We start from the raw sequence: 13,687 nt of genomic DNA, 5'->3' as shown, positions 1-13,687 counted from the left end.
GTTATACAAAACCTTTTCCTTTACTTTAATACTTAATACTATTTGAGACATCCTGTATTTCTCTTCATCCCAGTAACACATTCATTGAGCTCTTGCAATTGTTATCTTTCCATTTGCATAAATGAAATGCTAAAGGCTCTTTAATTGCCACATTTTTTCCTAAGCTACAATTTCACTTTCCCTCTGACCTCATTTGCAAACCTGTGTACAGTCTGTTTTAATAATCAATTAAGTGTTAGAATTGAAGTCTTTGACATGTTTTTTTCTTAATTGAAGTAAAAGCTCAGTTTCTTAGCCATGTGTTTGATCAGGTGCAGTTTCATCTTAGGGCTTGAGCTGAATTAGAGGCCCCTGCCCTGTGGCTGAAAGGGGCAGGGAGAGGATCTCGTTTCTCATTGCATGTTCTCTCCATGTCCGTGATTGGTCTATCTCTGGCTGCACAGTAAGTTACTCCTTCTACTGAAGTGGCAGAACTCTACAGGATTTTTAAGTTAATAGGCTTTGCTTTGCTGGTTTCATGGCTTGAACCAGTGTAGCTCCAAATAGATGGGCACCAGATCTGGCGCAGGAGGGGAGAGGGTAAGGCAGCAGGAGGGGAGGAGGAATGAGGAGTTGAGAGGCAGGAGCAGTGAACAGGAATGCAGGCAGTAAACGTGACACACAGATTCAGCCTGCAGCAGTGTTGTTAACAGGTTATTGATGCGGCTCTGCTGGAGGCTGTGATGGCACGCTTCACTGCAGGGTGATCAGACCCTCACAGTTCCAGCCAAGGCCCACATAGCCCCAACTCTGAAACAGACTTCCTATAAAATGGAAACAGCAGCAAATGTCTGCTGCTTTCTGTGTGGTATGCTGATCATAACAGAATATGGAAGTCTCTTTTCTTGCTTTTGAAAGTATTTCTTTGTTCCCTTGTGCATTCCTCTGCAAGATCAGTCATTTAGAAGGTAACATTCCCAGCCTAGCACCAGGTCTGACCTTCAGGTAGACTTGCAAAGAATCAAGAGTTTTGTATTCAGGTTTGGACTTTCCAAGTTATTTGAAAGTCTCTAAAACTTCAAAATCTGGGAAGTATTTGGGTCACTGCAATTTTTACATGTAGTCACTACATCTTTGTCTCGTGTCCTTCAGCCTCCAGCTGCACCAACCAGCAGAAATTATGCGGAGATGCGAGAAAAGCTTCGTTTACGTCTAACAAAAAGGAAAGAGGAACAGCCCAAGAAGCCAGATCAGATCTCTGAAAGGGAAAGTGTTGTTGACCATCGAAAGGTGGAAGACTTGCTACAATTCATAAACAGCTCTGAAACCAAACCAGTAAGCAGTTCTCGGGCAGCCAAGCGAGCCAGACATAAGCAAAGGAAGGTAAGACATCGAAGTATGTTTACCCTGGACCTTATGGTTTGAATCTGTGCACTCTGCAAGGACACCACTACATCTGACTCTGTAGGGGCGGTGTGATTTCTCTGCAGCTGTGGCACACTGCCTATTTGTGTATACACAGCTAGCTGACCTGTTCTGCTGCTCCCTGGGGAGGGAGCCACATTAGGACACATTAGCCACAGGTTGGACACTGGGAAGATGCCTCACAATGTCCTATGTTTTGTTGTAAGTCAGCTTTATACTGGAATTTCTAAGGTGTTTCTAAGTGTCAGAAATGTCAGGAATTGAATTTGTTTAGTAGAATTGGCATTTAAAAGTGGGGGAAGTTAGAAAAGTAGTGGTTTTGTTTGGGGATGATGGTTATGATACAGTATCTCTGTGGGAGAACAGAACACGTAAGGTCAGTGCTTTGATGAAAGAGAAGAAGTTGAGATTTGGTATTTTTAGAATGATTGCACTGGGCATCTTGCTGTCCTGATCAAATGCAGTGCCACAGGATGGCACAAAGGGCTGTCCCAAGCTAGAGAGAGGTGCCAAGCTGCAGAGAGGGGTGAGGGAAGAAGAAAGGACAGGTTGCTTTCAAATGGAAATTGGTAAAAACATTTACTGAGTTAATAGAGGAAATCTATGTGGAGTTTTTTAAGTTGAACAAGCAGGAAATTGGCTTTTCTTCCTGCAATTCAAGTATCAGCCTTAGGCTCAAGGTGCAGTGAGATTTGGTTGCTAAATGGGTTTCAGTTCTGGTAAGCACCTTGTGTGACCATACTGTAAATATTTCTTGTGTCAGTTTCTTTGCTGCTACTAATTCTTTGTTCTTTAAATGCTTCCATGGGTTTGGAAGACCTGATGTTCACCAGTTCTAGTCTTTGTGTTCATGTTGTAGCACTCTTCATCAACCTAAAGCCTTAGTGAGTTCTTCAATAAATAAGCTTAACAAGATTCACCATGTAAAACTTGTTTTGCTCTTGGAGTGCAGTTTGAGAATAAGAAGTGAGGGATTTCCCACAGGGTTTTTCTTACATTTGTAGAAGTGATGTGCAAGAAAACAAAGGGTCATGGTTTTTCTCAGTGTGTGACTCTGATTTTGCAAGTGATGCAAGGTCAGTGCTTCACAGCAAAGTTTTAGGCAAAATCCCTTATGTCTTTATTTCAAGTGGTTAATGAGCTTATGCTGACAGAAGAGAACTTAACCATCCTTATTATTTTTGACAGCTTTTAATGCAACTTCTGTGCTCAGTGTTTTGCTGTAAAATGTTTTTAATGATTGATCTTCCTCATGTTTATGAACGCTGAAACAGAGCAACTCTGCTACCACAGCAAGAGGGCAGAGCAGGTAAATGGTGAAGCCTGAGTTACCTTGCTTACACAGTTGTTGGGAATGAAGCTGAATGGTTCATTTGCAGCAATTTTTTGTAGTTGAAGACTTGGATATTGAGTAGGCATAGCAGCAGCAAAGATCAACAGATGGCTTTGACAACAGTCAAATACATTACAGAAACATGGAAAATAGAAATGTAGGAAGGATTGCAATGAGCTTTACGGGGAGCTTGTATAAGCAGTTACTTGCTTGCTGCACACTTCATGTGTTAACATCACTTCATGTGTTAACATCCTAGGATTTACAGCTTTCATAGTAGTAATAATCCCTAAACTTGTCATTGCCACAATGTTTGTCGCTGCCTATAAACCTGTTGTTGTCCTGTAGCTTGAAGAAAAAGCTCGACTTGAAGCAGAAGCCAGGGAGAGGGAGCATCACCAGTTGCTTGAGGAGCAGAGGCGGCGTGAGGAAGAAGAGGAGGAGAGGCTGAAACAAGAATTGCAAAGGCTTCAAGAGCTTCAGCAGTTGCGGGCTGTAAAGAAAAAGAAGAAAGAACGCCCCGGCAAGGACTGTCAGAAGGTGGACATGCTCCCTCGCAACTGCCAGGCAGTGAAGGAGCCTGTCCCCAGCGCCCCCCAAGACCTGCAGAATGGTACGCTGGAGCAGCCGGAAAAGGTAGACACCTCCTCAGCCTCGCTGTCAAGACACCTGAATCATACAGAACAGAGGCCAGTGTCAGAGACAGGCTGTGAACTATCCAATCCTGTAAACACTAGAGACTCCAAGCTGCTTTATCAGAAAGAAGGGAGTGTAAAGCAGCATGAGCCACTCTCTTTTCTGTTGGATATTATGCATCAACATAAAGAAGGAAACAGCAAACAGAAACTAAAGCAGATAAACAAACCGTGTGCTGAACAAGTGAAAAAGCCTGTTGAGTCCCCCAAAGCAGCTGAGATTCAGACTAAACCCAGAAACCAAATAGAATCCAAAGCAAAAGCAGCAGAGCTCCCCACACTTGCAGAATCTAAAAAAGAGGAGAAGAAATTAAACAATAATAACAAAAAACAGTTGAACCATGTAAAGGAGGAGAAAGCACCAGTAACGAGCGAATCCCCTTCACCAAGCGAGCAGCAGCAAAATAATAAGCTAATACTTGCAGACTCTCCTCAACCAAAAGGCAAGAACAAGAAAAACAAGAAGAAAAAAGGAGACAAAGTCAACAATTCCATTGGTAAGTGCATAGGAAAGTTGAACTCGAGTTGGTTGTTAAGTCCAGAAGTTGGAAATCTTTACATGCAGTAATTCTTGCCCATGTACTTCAGAGAAACAGCAAAGCTGGTGTCAGGAGAACTCAGGTCTTTGTAGTTATAGCAATAAGGAGATGCTACAGGAAGGCTGGAGAGGGACTTTCATGAGCATGTCTGCAGACAGGACAAGGGGGAATGGTTTGAAGCTGAAGGAGAGGAGGTTCAGACTGGTTCTAAGGAAAATGTTTAGTAGGAGGCTAGTGAGACTCTGGATCAGGTTGCCCAGGGAGGCTGTGGATGTCTCCTTCCTGTAGGATCCCTTCAAGTATTGGAAGGCAGCTTTAAGGTCTCCCCAGAGTCATCTCTTCTCAAGGCTAAACAACCCCAGCTCCCTCAGCCTATGCTCTCAGCAGAGTATCTTAGCTGTCTTAGATCTTAGATGTTTTAGGTGTCTTAGATATCTTTTCCAGCTGGAACAATTGTATGATACTGGCTGGTTGGCTTTGCCAGCACACTAATCAAACGTGCTTTCTCAGGCACCAGTTTATTCCTGCACATGCTTGGGCCCTACTGGGACTGCCAGTTGGGATGGCAGCTTTGTGGTTGAACATGTGTCTGCTCAGAGCACCCAGGCGTTCCCCTGGGGTCAGCTGGCAGCTGTGTGGTAACAGTGCAAGAATGAAATGTCCACTCACCAGAATGAGCTCACCTTGCAGCTCTCACTGTTGTTCTGCCTAGTAAGCACATGGAGATAGAAGACCTTAATCCTCTGGCATTCTCTATCAGTATTTGAGAATCCTTATGTTTATTAAGCTTTGTTAAAAAAATGCAAACCAAATTCCTGGTTGTTGCCAGTGTGAGGTGTAGAGCCCAGCTTTGATGTTCCATGGTTAGGTTGAGTCAGCTTGCAGGTCTGCTTTTAACCCTTATTGTGCTCTGTTTTCCACTTCGTATTCACCAGGCAGTGATGCAGCACTGAACCCTTTGATACCTTAGTTCTTGTGCATGTGGTGTTATGGTGTGTTTGAGGTTTGCTTGTTTTTAATTCACCTAGAGCAATGTGTTTGAGGCAAGTCTAGTTATAAGCAGAAAGAGAAGACTACCGACAACTGAAAGGGAAGCTATTGAAGGAAGGGTGGGCATGGTGGAGGGTGCTTAGACCAGAAGAATGCAGGTAGTTCATTGCATCATTTCCTCTTCCCTGCCCCTCACCATTTTTATTTTTTTACTGCTGCTGAAGTGTAGTTGCAGTTTCTGAATTGTGCTGCTCCCTGAGGAGTTGGGACTGAGGCTCTACTTGGAGTAGCTCTGGCTTCAGAAGGATGAAAAAGATTCTGTACTAATAACCAAAAGAAAAATTGGCTGTTTTTCAAGACATAAGGTTGATGTGCCAAACTAGCCAAGGCACCAAAAATTAACTCCAAAAAAATAATAAATTAGACCTTGGGTAATTTGAAAGAGCTTGAGAAGAGGTGAATTACATTGGGGCTTTTACCTGAGTTTTAAAATGCAGTGTTAAGGCAGTGAACATGATTGCTTTTGGTGTGTTCTCTGTTATTTTAACTCCTTGTTATGAAGAGACTGACGACAACTGGAGGTGTAGGGAAGCCCTGGGTTAGAGGGCTTTCTGTCTCCTCAGAGGTAAGCTGCTCAGCTAAGCTGTGCAACTATTAAACTATCCAGAGTGCCTTTAGAAGCGAGTCCTTCTCCTTAGCTCGAGAATTCTAGAGAGTCCTGGTGTATACTGGGTGTTTTCAGTTAGTTTTTGTCTTGCCCTTTTTGGAATGGGTTCTGAAGCTGCTTCAGAAATGAGCCTGGAGTGTATATGCAGTAAGAAAAGAGACCTCAGGAGGAAAATCCTCAAATGGGACTCTACAAAAATTACCCTTTCTGAACCATACACTGAGAAAACACAATACACCAACAGATTCCAGAGAGACTTTGCTACTATAGCTGAGGCCTAATTTCAGGCCATATTTTAGTATGCTAAAAAAAACATATATACAAATGGAAGAAAATACTCCTAGTTGTAGGTACCATGACTGTTGCTGATACAGCCTGATGATTGTACCCCAGAGGGAGTAGAGTAGCTCTGCAAACACTGAATTCTTGAAGTACTTTTCTTTCTAAATACAACTTCAAAATGTTTGTGAAGCTACATTTTCAGTAGTAAGGCTGCCCAGGGCCTCATTCAGCCTGACCTGGCATGGCTGCAGGGACAGGGCTTCAACCACCTCCCTGGGCATCCTGTTCCAGTGTTTCACTCCTTGTAAAGAACTTCCTCATGTCCAACCTAAATCTACCCTGCTCTAGTTTCAAACCATTGCCTCTCACTACAAGAACAACTTTAATGCAGGTTCTTCAAGCTTCTTTCTCTCTCCTCCCCCTTTATGTATGGAATCTAACCTGGTATCATCCTTTTTCCTTTGTAGATGATGTGTTTCTACCCAAAGACATTGATCTAGATAGTGTGGAAATGGACGAAACAGAGCGAGAAGTGGAGTATTTTAAAAGGTAAAGTGCTGTGATCCCCACACATAGAGCTGTTGTGCACATTCTCATATGCCATGGTTTGAAAAAAACAAACCCAAACCTCCCAAACCAAGCCACAACTTAATAGCTAACTCCTTGCAGAAAAGCCTGTGTTGTAACAGAGTGAATCCTGTTACTGATGGTGTTCTCAGTGCTAGATCAGTCACCAAACCTGCAGCTCTGTGGGCACAGATTATGGCTGAGTAGCACAAATACACAAATGAGTGCCACAATCACCTGTGGATCCCTCAGGCTCTCATGAAGGCTTTCAGAGTATCCTCAGTTAGCAAAGTTTGTGTGAATATTTCTTCTGTTGTATGCACAGCCCAAATGCTGAGTAGTATCCTAAGAAAGGAATTGAAATAGTAGAATGAAAAATGCTGTGTTAAATGGTGAACAAGTAAAACTTCATGTCTTGAAGTTCAGAGCAGATATGGGGAAAAAAGTTTGTTCATGATGTTGTTTACAGGAGCTCATTTTTGTGCTGTGCTGGGAGTGGTGGTGGAACTGTGGGATATTGAATCACACCAATCAGACAGGGCCTATTTATTCTAGGGGAGTGACAGTAAAAGAATGATCTGGACCTGTGCTTGTGGAACTGCTTTCTTCAGTGCATTATGGTTGCTTGGGGGATTTATGCATCAGCTCATGTTTAAATAGCTTTGCACAGGGGAAGGAGCTGCTTTGTGCTTGAGGTAGGAAGGCTCTGCAGAGGGACCTGGACAGGCTGGCTGGCTGGGCCATTAACGCCATCGATACTTCTGCTTTACACGTGGTTTGCCTCTCATTCTTGCTGTTGGAAGGGCTTGGGTAAAAACAGCCCTGTCATCTCTCTAGGTAACAGTCACATAGCTCCTCTGCTGCTGAATGTGCAGCGTTCTTTGCTGCTTCATTTCCTCTTGAGAACACGGAGGTGTTTGAAATAGCTGCTTTATGATGCATTTTTCTTGCTCTCTACAACTACCTGAAGGGAGGTTGTAGCCAGGTTGGGGCTAGTCTCTTCTCCCAGGCAACCAGCACCAGAGCAAGAGGACACAGTCTCAAGCTGCACCAGGGGAAGTTTAGGCTGGAGGTTAGGAAGAAATTCTACGCAGAGAGAGTGATTGTGCATTGGAATGGGCTGCCTGGGGAGGTGGTGGAGGCACCATCGTTGGGTGTTTAGGAGGAGACTTGATAGGGTGCTTGGTTGCATGGTTTAGTTGATTAGGTGGTGTTGGATGATAGGTTGGACTTGATCTCGAAGGTCTCTTCCAACCTGGCTTATTCTATTGTATTCTATTTGAGTGATGGACAAGGGATTATTTTTTTGGGGGTGTGTTTAAGGGGTTTTGTATTGCTGAATGAGAGCAGCCCTTCAAAAGGATTAGCATGTGTGGTTTGATTCTTGAAGTACATTAGTTTCACTTTTATAATCTCTTTCTTTCCAGGTTCTGCTTGGATTCTGCCAGACAGACGAGGCAGAGACTTTCCATCAACTGGTCTAATTTTAGCTTGAAAAAAACCACCTTTGCTGCACATTGAAATGACACAATTTGGGGAGGGAACCCTGCAGGAATCAATGAACGACAACTCCACTTACCTGTCCTGCTGTGCTGAGAGCTTCTCTGGTCTTGAGCCAGTGCTGCCTTGCCTTGTCCCCAGTGCTGTGTGGATCTGCACTGAACCCTTTGGCCTGATAATTCTTGCGGACTGAAAAATTGCCACTTTCTACCTGAATTTGTTAGCTTGTGTGCTTGTAGTCTGTGAGTGAGACTTACTTGATTGTAGCTGTATGCCGTTGGAGTTGGAACAATAGCTCTTTTCCATCTCCTTCTGAATGCCTTGGCCTCGGAGACTTTAAATTGCTTAGGCTTGAGTGGAGGCCAAAATACTAGTTTGCATCATCTGCAGTGGCTCCTGTCACTTCTGCATCTAGCTATGTTTTGTCATTCTGACTCCTGACAAAGGAATGGACCTAGTCAGTTGTGCTTTCATCTGCTCCAGAATTCTCCTGACATGACTTCATGAAAAAGAGGCTCTTATGGGACAAGTATTTCCTCAGTTCTTTCACAATCTACTGTTTAAGAGTGTACAAGTTACGCTATTTGTGTTTTGATTTATTTTTTTTTTCTCCTGACTTGTAGCCAGCTTGTGTAAGAATACTTGCAGAATGAGAAGATTTAAAGAAGAACAGTACTCACACTATCAAATCTGTTATAGAGTGTATAATTGTATTAACACTGAAGCCTAACTGGCTACTTTTTTAACATATTGTTAAGTAATATTAAAATCATGTCTTTCTTTTTGAAAGATGGAATACATTAGTATGGCAGAAGACTTGTGTCTTGCTTTTTTCCTGCTTGGGTGGGGGAAGGGAAGAAAGAATCATCCTGGGAGGGGGGGGGGAAAAAAAACCAAAACCCAACATACTTCTAAACTGAATTTCATCTTCTGTCAGAATGCTGCTTAACTTTAGCGTATTCCTTGTTTGCCAGCTCACCTGAAGGGAAAAACTGCTATTTGCTAGAGCAAAGAAGGCTCCTGCTGAACTCTGGAATTAAGTTTGTGAATTCTCTGAGCTGCTGTAATGCTTCTACTGCAGTAGATAAGTTGTGAGGAACAAGGTAACACCAGAATGAGCAGTGCAGTGTCGGCACAGAAATGAAGTAGGTTCCACGCTCCTGTCATGTAAATGGTTAACAATATAATCGTGTTTTACAGGTTGCATAGTATTGCTCAGCATGGAAGCAAGCTGTTAACTGAGGGGTTTCAACTCTGTAAAGATGTTCTACTTGCAGAAGTTTTTCTGATATTGCACTATTTAGTCCAACTAGAGACAACAGAAATGTTGCTCTTGCTTCCAGATGATGATACTTAAGTTATGACTGCCTTCAGTGTTTCCTTTTTTCCTTCAAACAAACAAGACTTCCACTCAGCACATATTGAAAAGGACAGCACAGCTTCAAAGCTCACTAATGTCCTATTCAGAACCATTCCACATTTTTCTTTCTTCCACTTGTTCACACATTTTTCTGTGGCATGCCCATTGGGCTCAGGACTGCTTTGCCAGACACAGAGTAACTACACTCAGTCTGGGACTCGAGAAGATTTAATGGATGACTGCTTCTGTGTCCCCTGTGAGGTCCAGCTGTAGCAGGAGGGTTGGTTTGGCCGTAGATCACTGAGATACCATCCCTCTTGTTGGTTCTTTTGCAGTGTGTGCTGCTGGTAGAGAATAAAGTTGCTCAGCTCATACCCAGTCTTTGTAGGTAAAGGAGCCCTCAGCTTCCTCTTGTAGAAGAGGGAATGAAGAAGCAGTGTTCTCAAAATACAGTCTAGGCACATAAAGGGACAACTTCTTGTTCTTCAGGTTGAAGGGATGAAGAGCTCAGCCTGACTCTTTGTCAGTGCAGGGTTGTAGTGTAGTATTGATTTGCTCATGCTGGAGGAATAGCATCTCAAACCTCAAAGGTAGTATCTGTGCCACTTGGCATCATCCCTTAAACTGCCCGCTGCTGAAAATAGCTGCATCAGTTAGTGGAGAGGAGACGGCTTTCTTGGCATTATGGAGACTTTGTTGCAGCCTGAGTTAGGTCTTTGTTTTGTGAGAGACTTCTCATGTGGGACAGTGTGGCTGTGGAAAAAAAAATGCTGTTAAAGCAGCATAAGGTGGATGTTTGTGTGAAAGGCAGCTCCTCAGGCTTGTACAGTTCTAAGCCTTAACACAAGGTGGCAGTAGATGTCATCACTGGTGGTTGCCACCTCTGGGAGCTCAACTGATTGAGGCATGGGATGGAAAAATGAGTTGGAGTCACATAGGCAAATACTGGTGCAGATTCCAGCTGTCCTAGGGTAGGAGTGCTTTGGAAGTGCTGAGATTGCTAATGGTGCTAGAAAGCTCATCTCATAGCATTTGTTTTCACTAGTAAATGGGGAAGAAGATTTGCTACTAAGAAGGCTGTTCAGAGTGATACATGAGTATGATGTGCTTCTCTTTATGATGAAATCCTGTCTAGAGACAGCAGTGAAGTCCTTCTGCATGTGAGGAATCTATGTATGTATTTGTAATACCCTTCAAGGATACTCTCCTTATGCTCCATCATGTTCTGTCAGTACAACTAACATGGTGCCATGCACGCCACAATGAAGAATTGAGTGTGGATCTGCTGTTGCACCTCAGCAAGAAACTAAAGGCAAGTAACATTTTTCTAACTCCCTAGCAAAGTGGAGATAAGCATGGCCCAGTCTGGCAGCCAGGAGACTTGAAAGTACTGGCTTCAATTCTGCAACTTCTGGCCTTGGGCAAATGACTTTTTTATTGTTATTCCATGCATTAAGTGTGTTTGTTAAGGGTTTGCTGAATTAGGACCGTGTTTCTTAATGCCTAATCAAGTAACTGTGTGAAAACCCTGGTATTGGTGTACCTCAGAAGTACTCAATTCAGATAAAATATCTTCAAATGTAACTTCAGGTTGATGGGATCTCTGTACATAACATCATGACTGAGTAAATTTGAGCTCTTCATGAGAGTAGAAAGGGGGAAAATTCTACCTTTGAGCGGGCTGCTTTGGCAGCTTGTGTAACTTGTCCCTCTACTGTTTTCTTACTCAGCCTGTATGAAAGGTGAGTATCTGAGCTCTGGAGGTGACTGGTGGCAGATCTCTTTTAAGCCTGTTTGCTGATACCAGTGCTGCTGAATTTGAGGGTTGGGGTATTTTTCCAGGCTTTTCTTTAACAGAAGGGAGCGTGGTTGCACAGAAGGCTTGTGTTTGACTGGTGTTGGATGTCTCGTCTCTATCATTCACTATTGCTGCTTTCTGAGGTAGTGTGACTAAAAGTTGAAAAGTCTTTGGCCTGGTTTTGTGGTGTGGCATCACTGGTACTTAAACTGTGTAGCTGAGGTTCATCATGCTGGCAACAGAGCTGACCACAGCCTGAGAAGAATCCTAGAATGGTTTGGATTGGAAAGGACCTTCAAGGTCATCTAGTTCCAGTCCTCCTGCCATAGGCAGGGACACCTTCCACCAGCCTAGGTTGCTCAAGGCTTTATCCAACCTGGCCTTGAACCCCTCCAGGGAGGGAGCATCCCCAGCTTGCCTGAGCAACCTGTTTCAGTGTCTCACTGCCCTCAGCTGTGAAGAATTTCTTTCTAATCTCCAATCTAAATCTGCTTTCTTCCATCTTAAAGCCATTACCCCTTGTCACTACATGAAGAATCCATCCACTACAAGAAGATCCAAGTTTTGAAAGTGAATTTGCACGGTGACTATGTATGGTTGAGCACGTAGGCATTGGGTGCGTGTGCTGCTGCTCCAAAGACTCTGCAGGGTGCTTGCTGTGTCATTGAAGGGTTAGCTGACCTCTTGGGTAGTGTGGGTCCTGTTGTATGGTGAAGGGAAAATGAATGGTTACTGGAGTCAGTGTTGACACTGACAGTCACAAGTTCACACATCTGTCAGTACAAATGAAGGTGTGCAACTTGTAATTGCAGAAGCTATTAAAAGGAGTAAAAACCTTTTGCTTGCTGTGTGGTAACAAGCATCTGAGCAGAATGAGGCCTGTAGGACCTTTGTTGTCTTTGGCTTTCTCTGCATTTAAAGCTCCAGGAGATCTGAAGACAAAGACCTTTGGTAGGGGAATTCTCTGAAATCACAGAAGTGTTGGTTTGGGATGTCACCTTTCCTTTTCCTGTCCTTCAGAAAGAACTTCCTGAGAAGATGCCAATTTTCCAACTTTTCCATGCCTTCCTAATGGGCAGCAGCTTGTCTGTCCTTGCTTACTCCCTGGTCATTGACTAAAAATGTTAAATTGTCATAAAAATGTTGTTGCAGGCAGCTGGTAGAAGTGAACTGCCATGGAAAGGAGGATGTTGCTCTCCTTCCTTCTGTTTTTTCCACTGAACAAAGTAGTAACAATACCAACCCTTTGGGCCTCATTTCTATTCTTCACAGATCTGTGCATTTAGTTTCAGTTTTGCTGCTGCTTTTGGGCCTCTTCCAGCTCAGTGCTTAGAGATGTGCAATGACAGCAATGGTTGCTGGCAGCCCAGAAGGCATGTGCTGGGCTGCTTCAAAAGCAATGAGAGCAGCAGGACAGGGAGGGGACTCTGCCCCTCTGCTCTGCTGAGACCCCACCTGAAGCCCTGCATCTGATTGGGGTGCCCCCAGCATAAGAGGAACATGAAACTGCTGGAGGGGATCCCGAGGAGGACATGAAGATGATTGGAGGGCTTGAGAACCTTTGCTGTGGGGACAGGCTGAGAGAGTTGGGGCTGTTCAGCCTGGAGAAGAGAAGGCTCCAGGGGGACCTTAGAGCAGCCTTCCAGTACCTGAAGGGGACCTACAAGAAAGCTGGGGAGGGACTTTTTACAAGGGCTTTAAGCTTTAGGTGGGTAGATGGAGACTAGATATTGAGAAGCAAGTCTTTATAGTGAAGGTGGTGAGACACTGGAACAGGTTGCCCTGGGAGTTTGTGAATGCCCCCTCCCTGGAGGTGTTCAAGGCCTGGTTGGCTGAGGCCTTGAGCAAGGTGGTCTAGTGGAAGGTGTCCCTGCCCATGGCAGGAGGGTTGGAACTAGATTATTTTGAAGGTCCTTTCCAACCTAAACCAATCTATGTATTTGTGTGGAAGGGACTCTGGAGCTACATAAACTGTTGGAAGACTTTCCAGGTAAACCTTTGTTTTCCTGTAACAGTGCTCTTGGGTTTTTACTGGTTTGCTTATAAAGATGCCAGGTAGAAATGGGACTTGGAAGTGGATAGTGCCCAACTTCTGTCTGTGGAAGACACAAAACAAAGTGGAAGAAGGTATGTATTGGCTGTCTTCTCAGGCTTTTCTCAGTTTTATTTTGGCTTTTTGTTGTTTTGTTTTGTTTTTAAACCTTCTACCAGTTTGACTGTCTTGTTTTAGCACATCTTGAAGCATGCTTTCACACTTCAGTCATGGGTTCATGCCCTTTAATATTGCTGTTCCACCAGTTATTAATGCATCAGAAAGATGTAGTTTTATGTCTTTGGCAGCTCTTTCGGCAGAGCAGCCAGGAGGGTGGACTGTGTGTAGTCTGGATGCTTCTTTAACCTTAATTTTCCTTCTAGTGTGTCTGTGTTGCAGAAGTACAGTGATCTACAGGTCTGCACAGATGCAGTGTGTCAAGAGAGAACCACTGGACAGTTATCCTCTAAATCACCTAAAGCCAAACCTCCCTCGGCGATGAGCGCTTGTGAATCGTATC

The 13,687-nt window shown here is 43.8% G+C and overlaps 1 protein-coding gene across 2 annotated transcripts in view; it reads left to right on the top strand.

Annotated features, from left to right (window-relative positions):
* FAM193A (family with sequence similarity 193 member A) overlaps positions 1–8,783 on the top strand; it is a 69,402-nt gene extending 60,619 nt beyond the window's left edge. For both annotated transcript variants that reach the window (XM_054172172.1, XM_054172169.1), the window contains 4 exons: positions 1,132–1,362; positions 3,086–3,929; positions 6,378–6,459; positions 7,905–8,783. In XM_054172172.1, the coding sequence (XP_054028147.1) occupies positions 1,132–1,362; positions 3,086–3,929; positions 6,378–6,459; positions 7,905–7,998 (1,251 nt within the window). In that variant the 3' untranslated portion in view covers positions 7,999–8,783. The remainder of the gene's footprint in view (positions 1–1,131; positions 1,363–3,085; positions 3,930–6,377; positions 6,460–7,904) is intronic.
* Positions 8,784–13,687: the final 4,904 nt, after the last annotated feature.

This window comes from Dryobates pubescens, chromosome 23 (assembly GCF_014839835.1).
Source record: "Dryobates pubescens isolate bDryPub1 chromosome 23, bDryPub1.pri, whole genome shotgun sequence".
NCBI classification, from domain to species: Eukaryota; Metazoa; Chordata; class Aves; order Piciformes; family Picidae; genus Dryobates; species Dryobates pubescens.
This window is presented reverse-complemented; position numbering and strand designations above follow the sequence as displayed.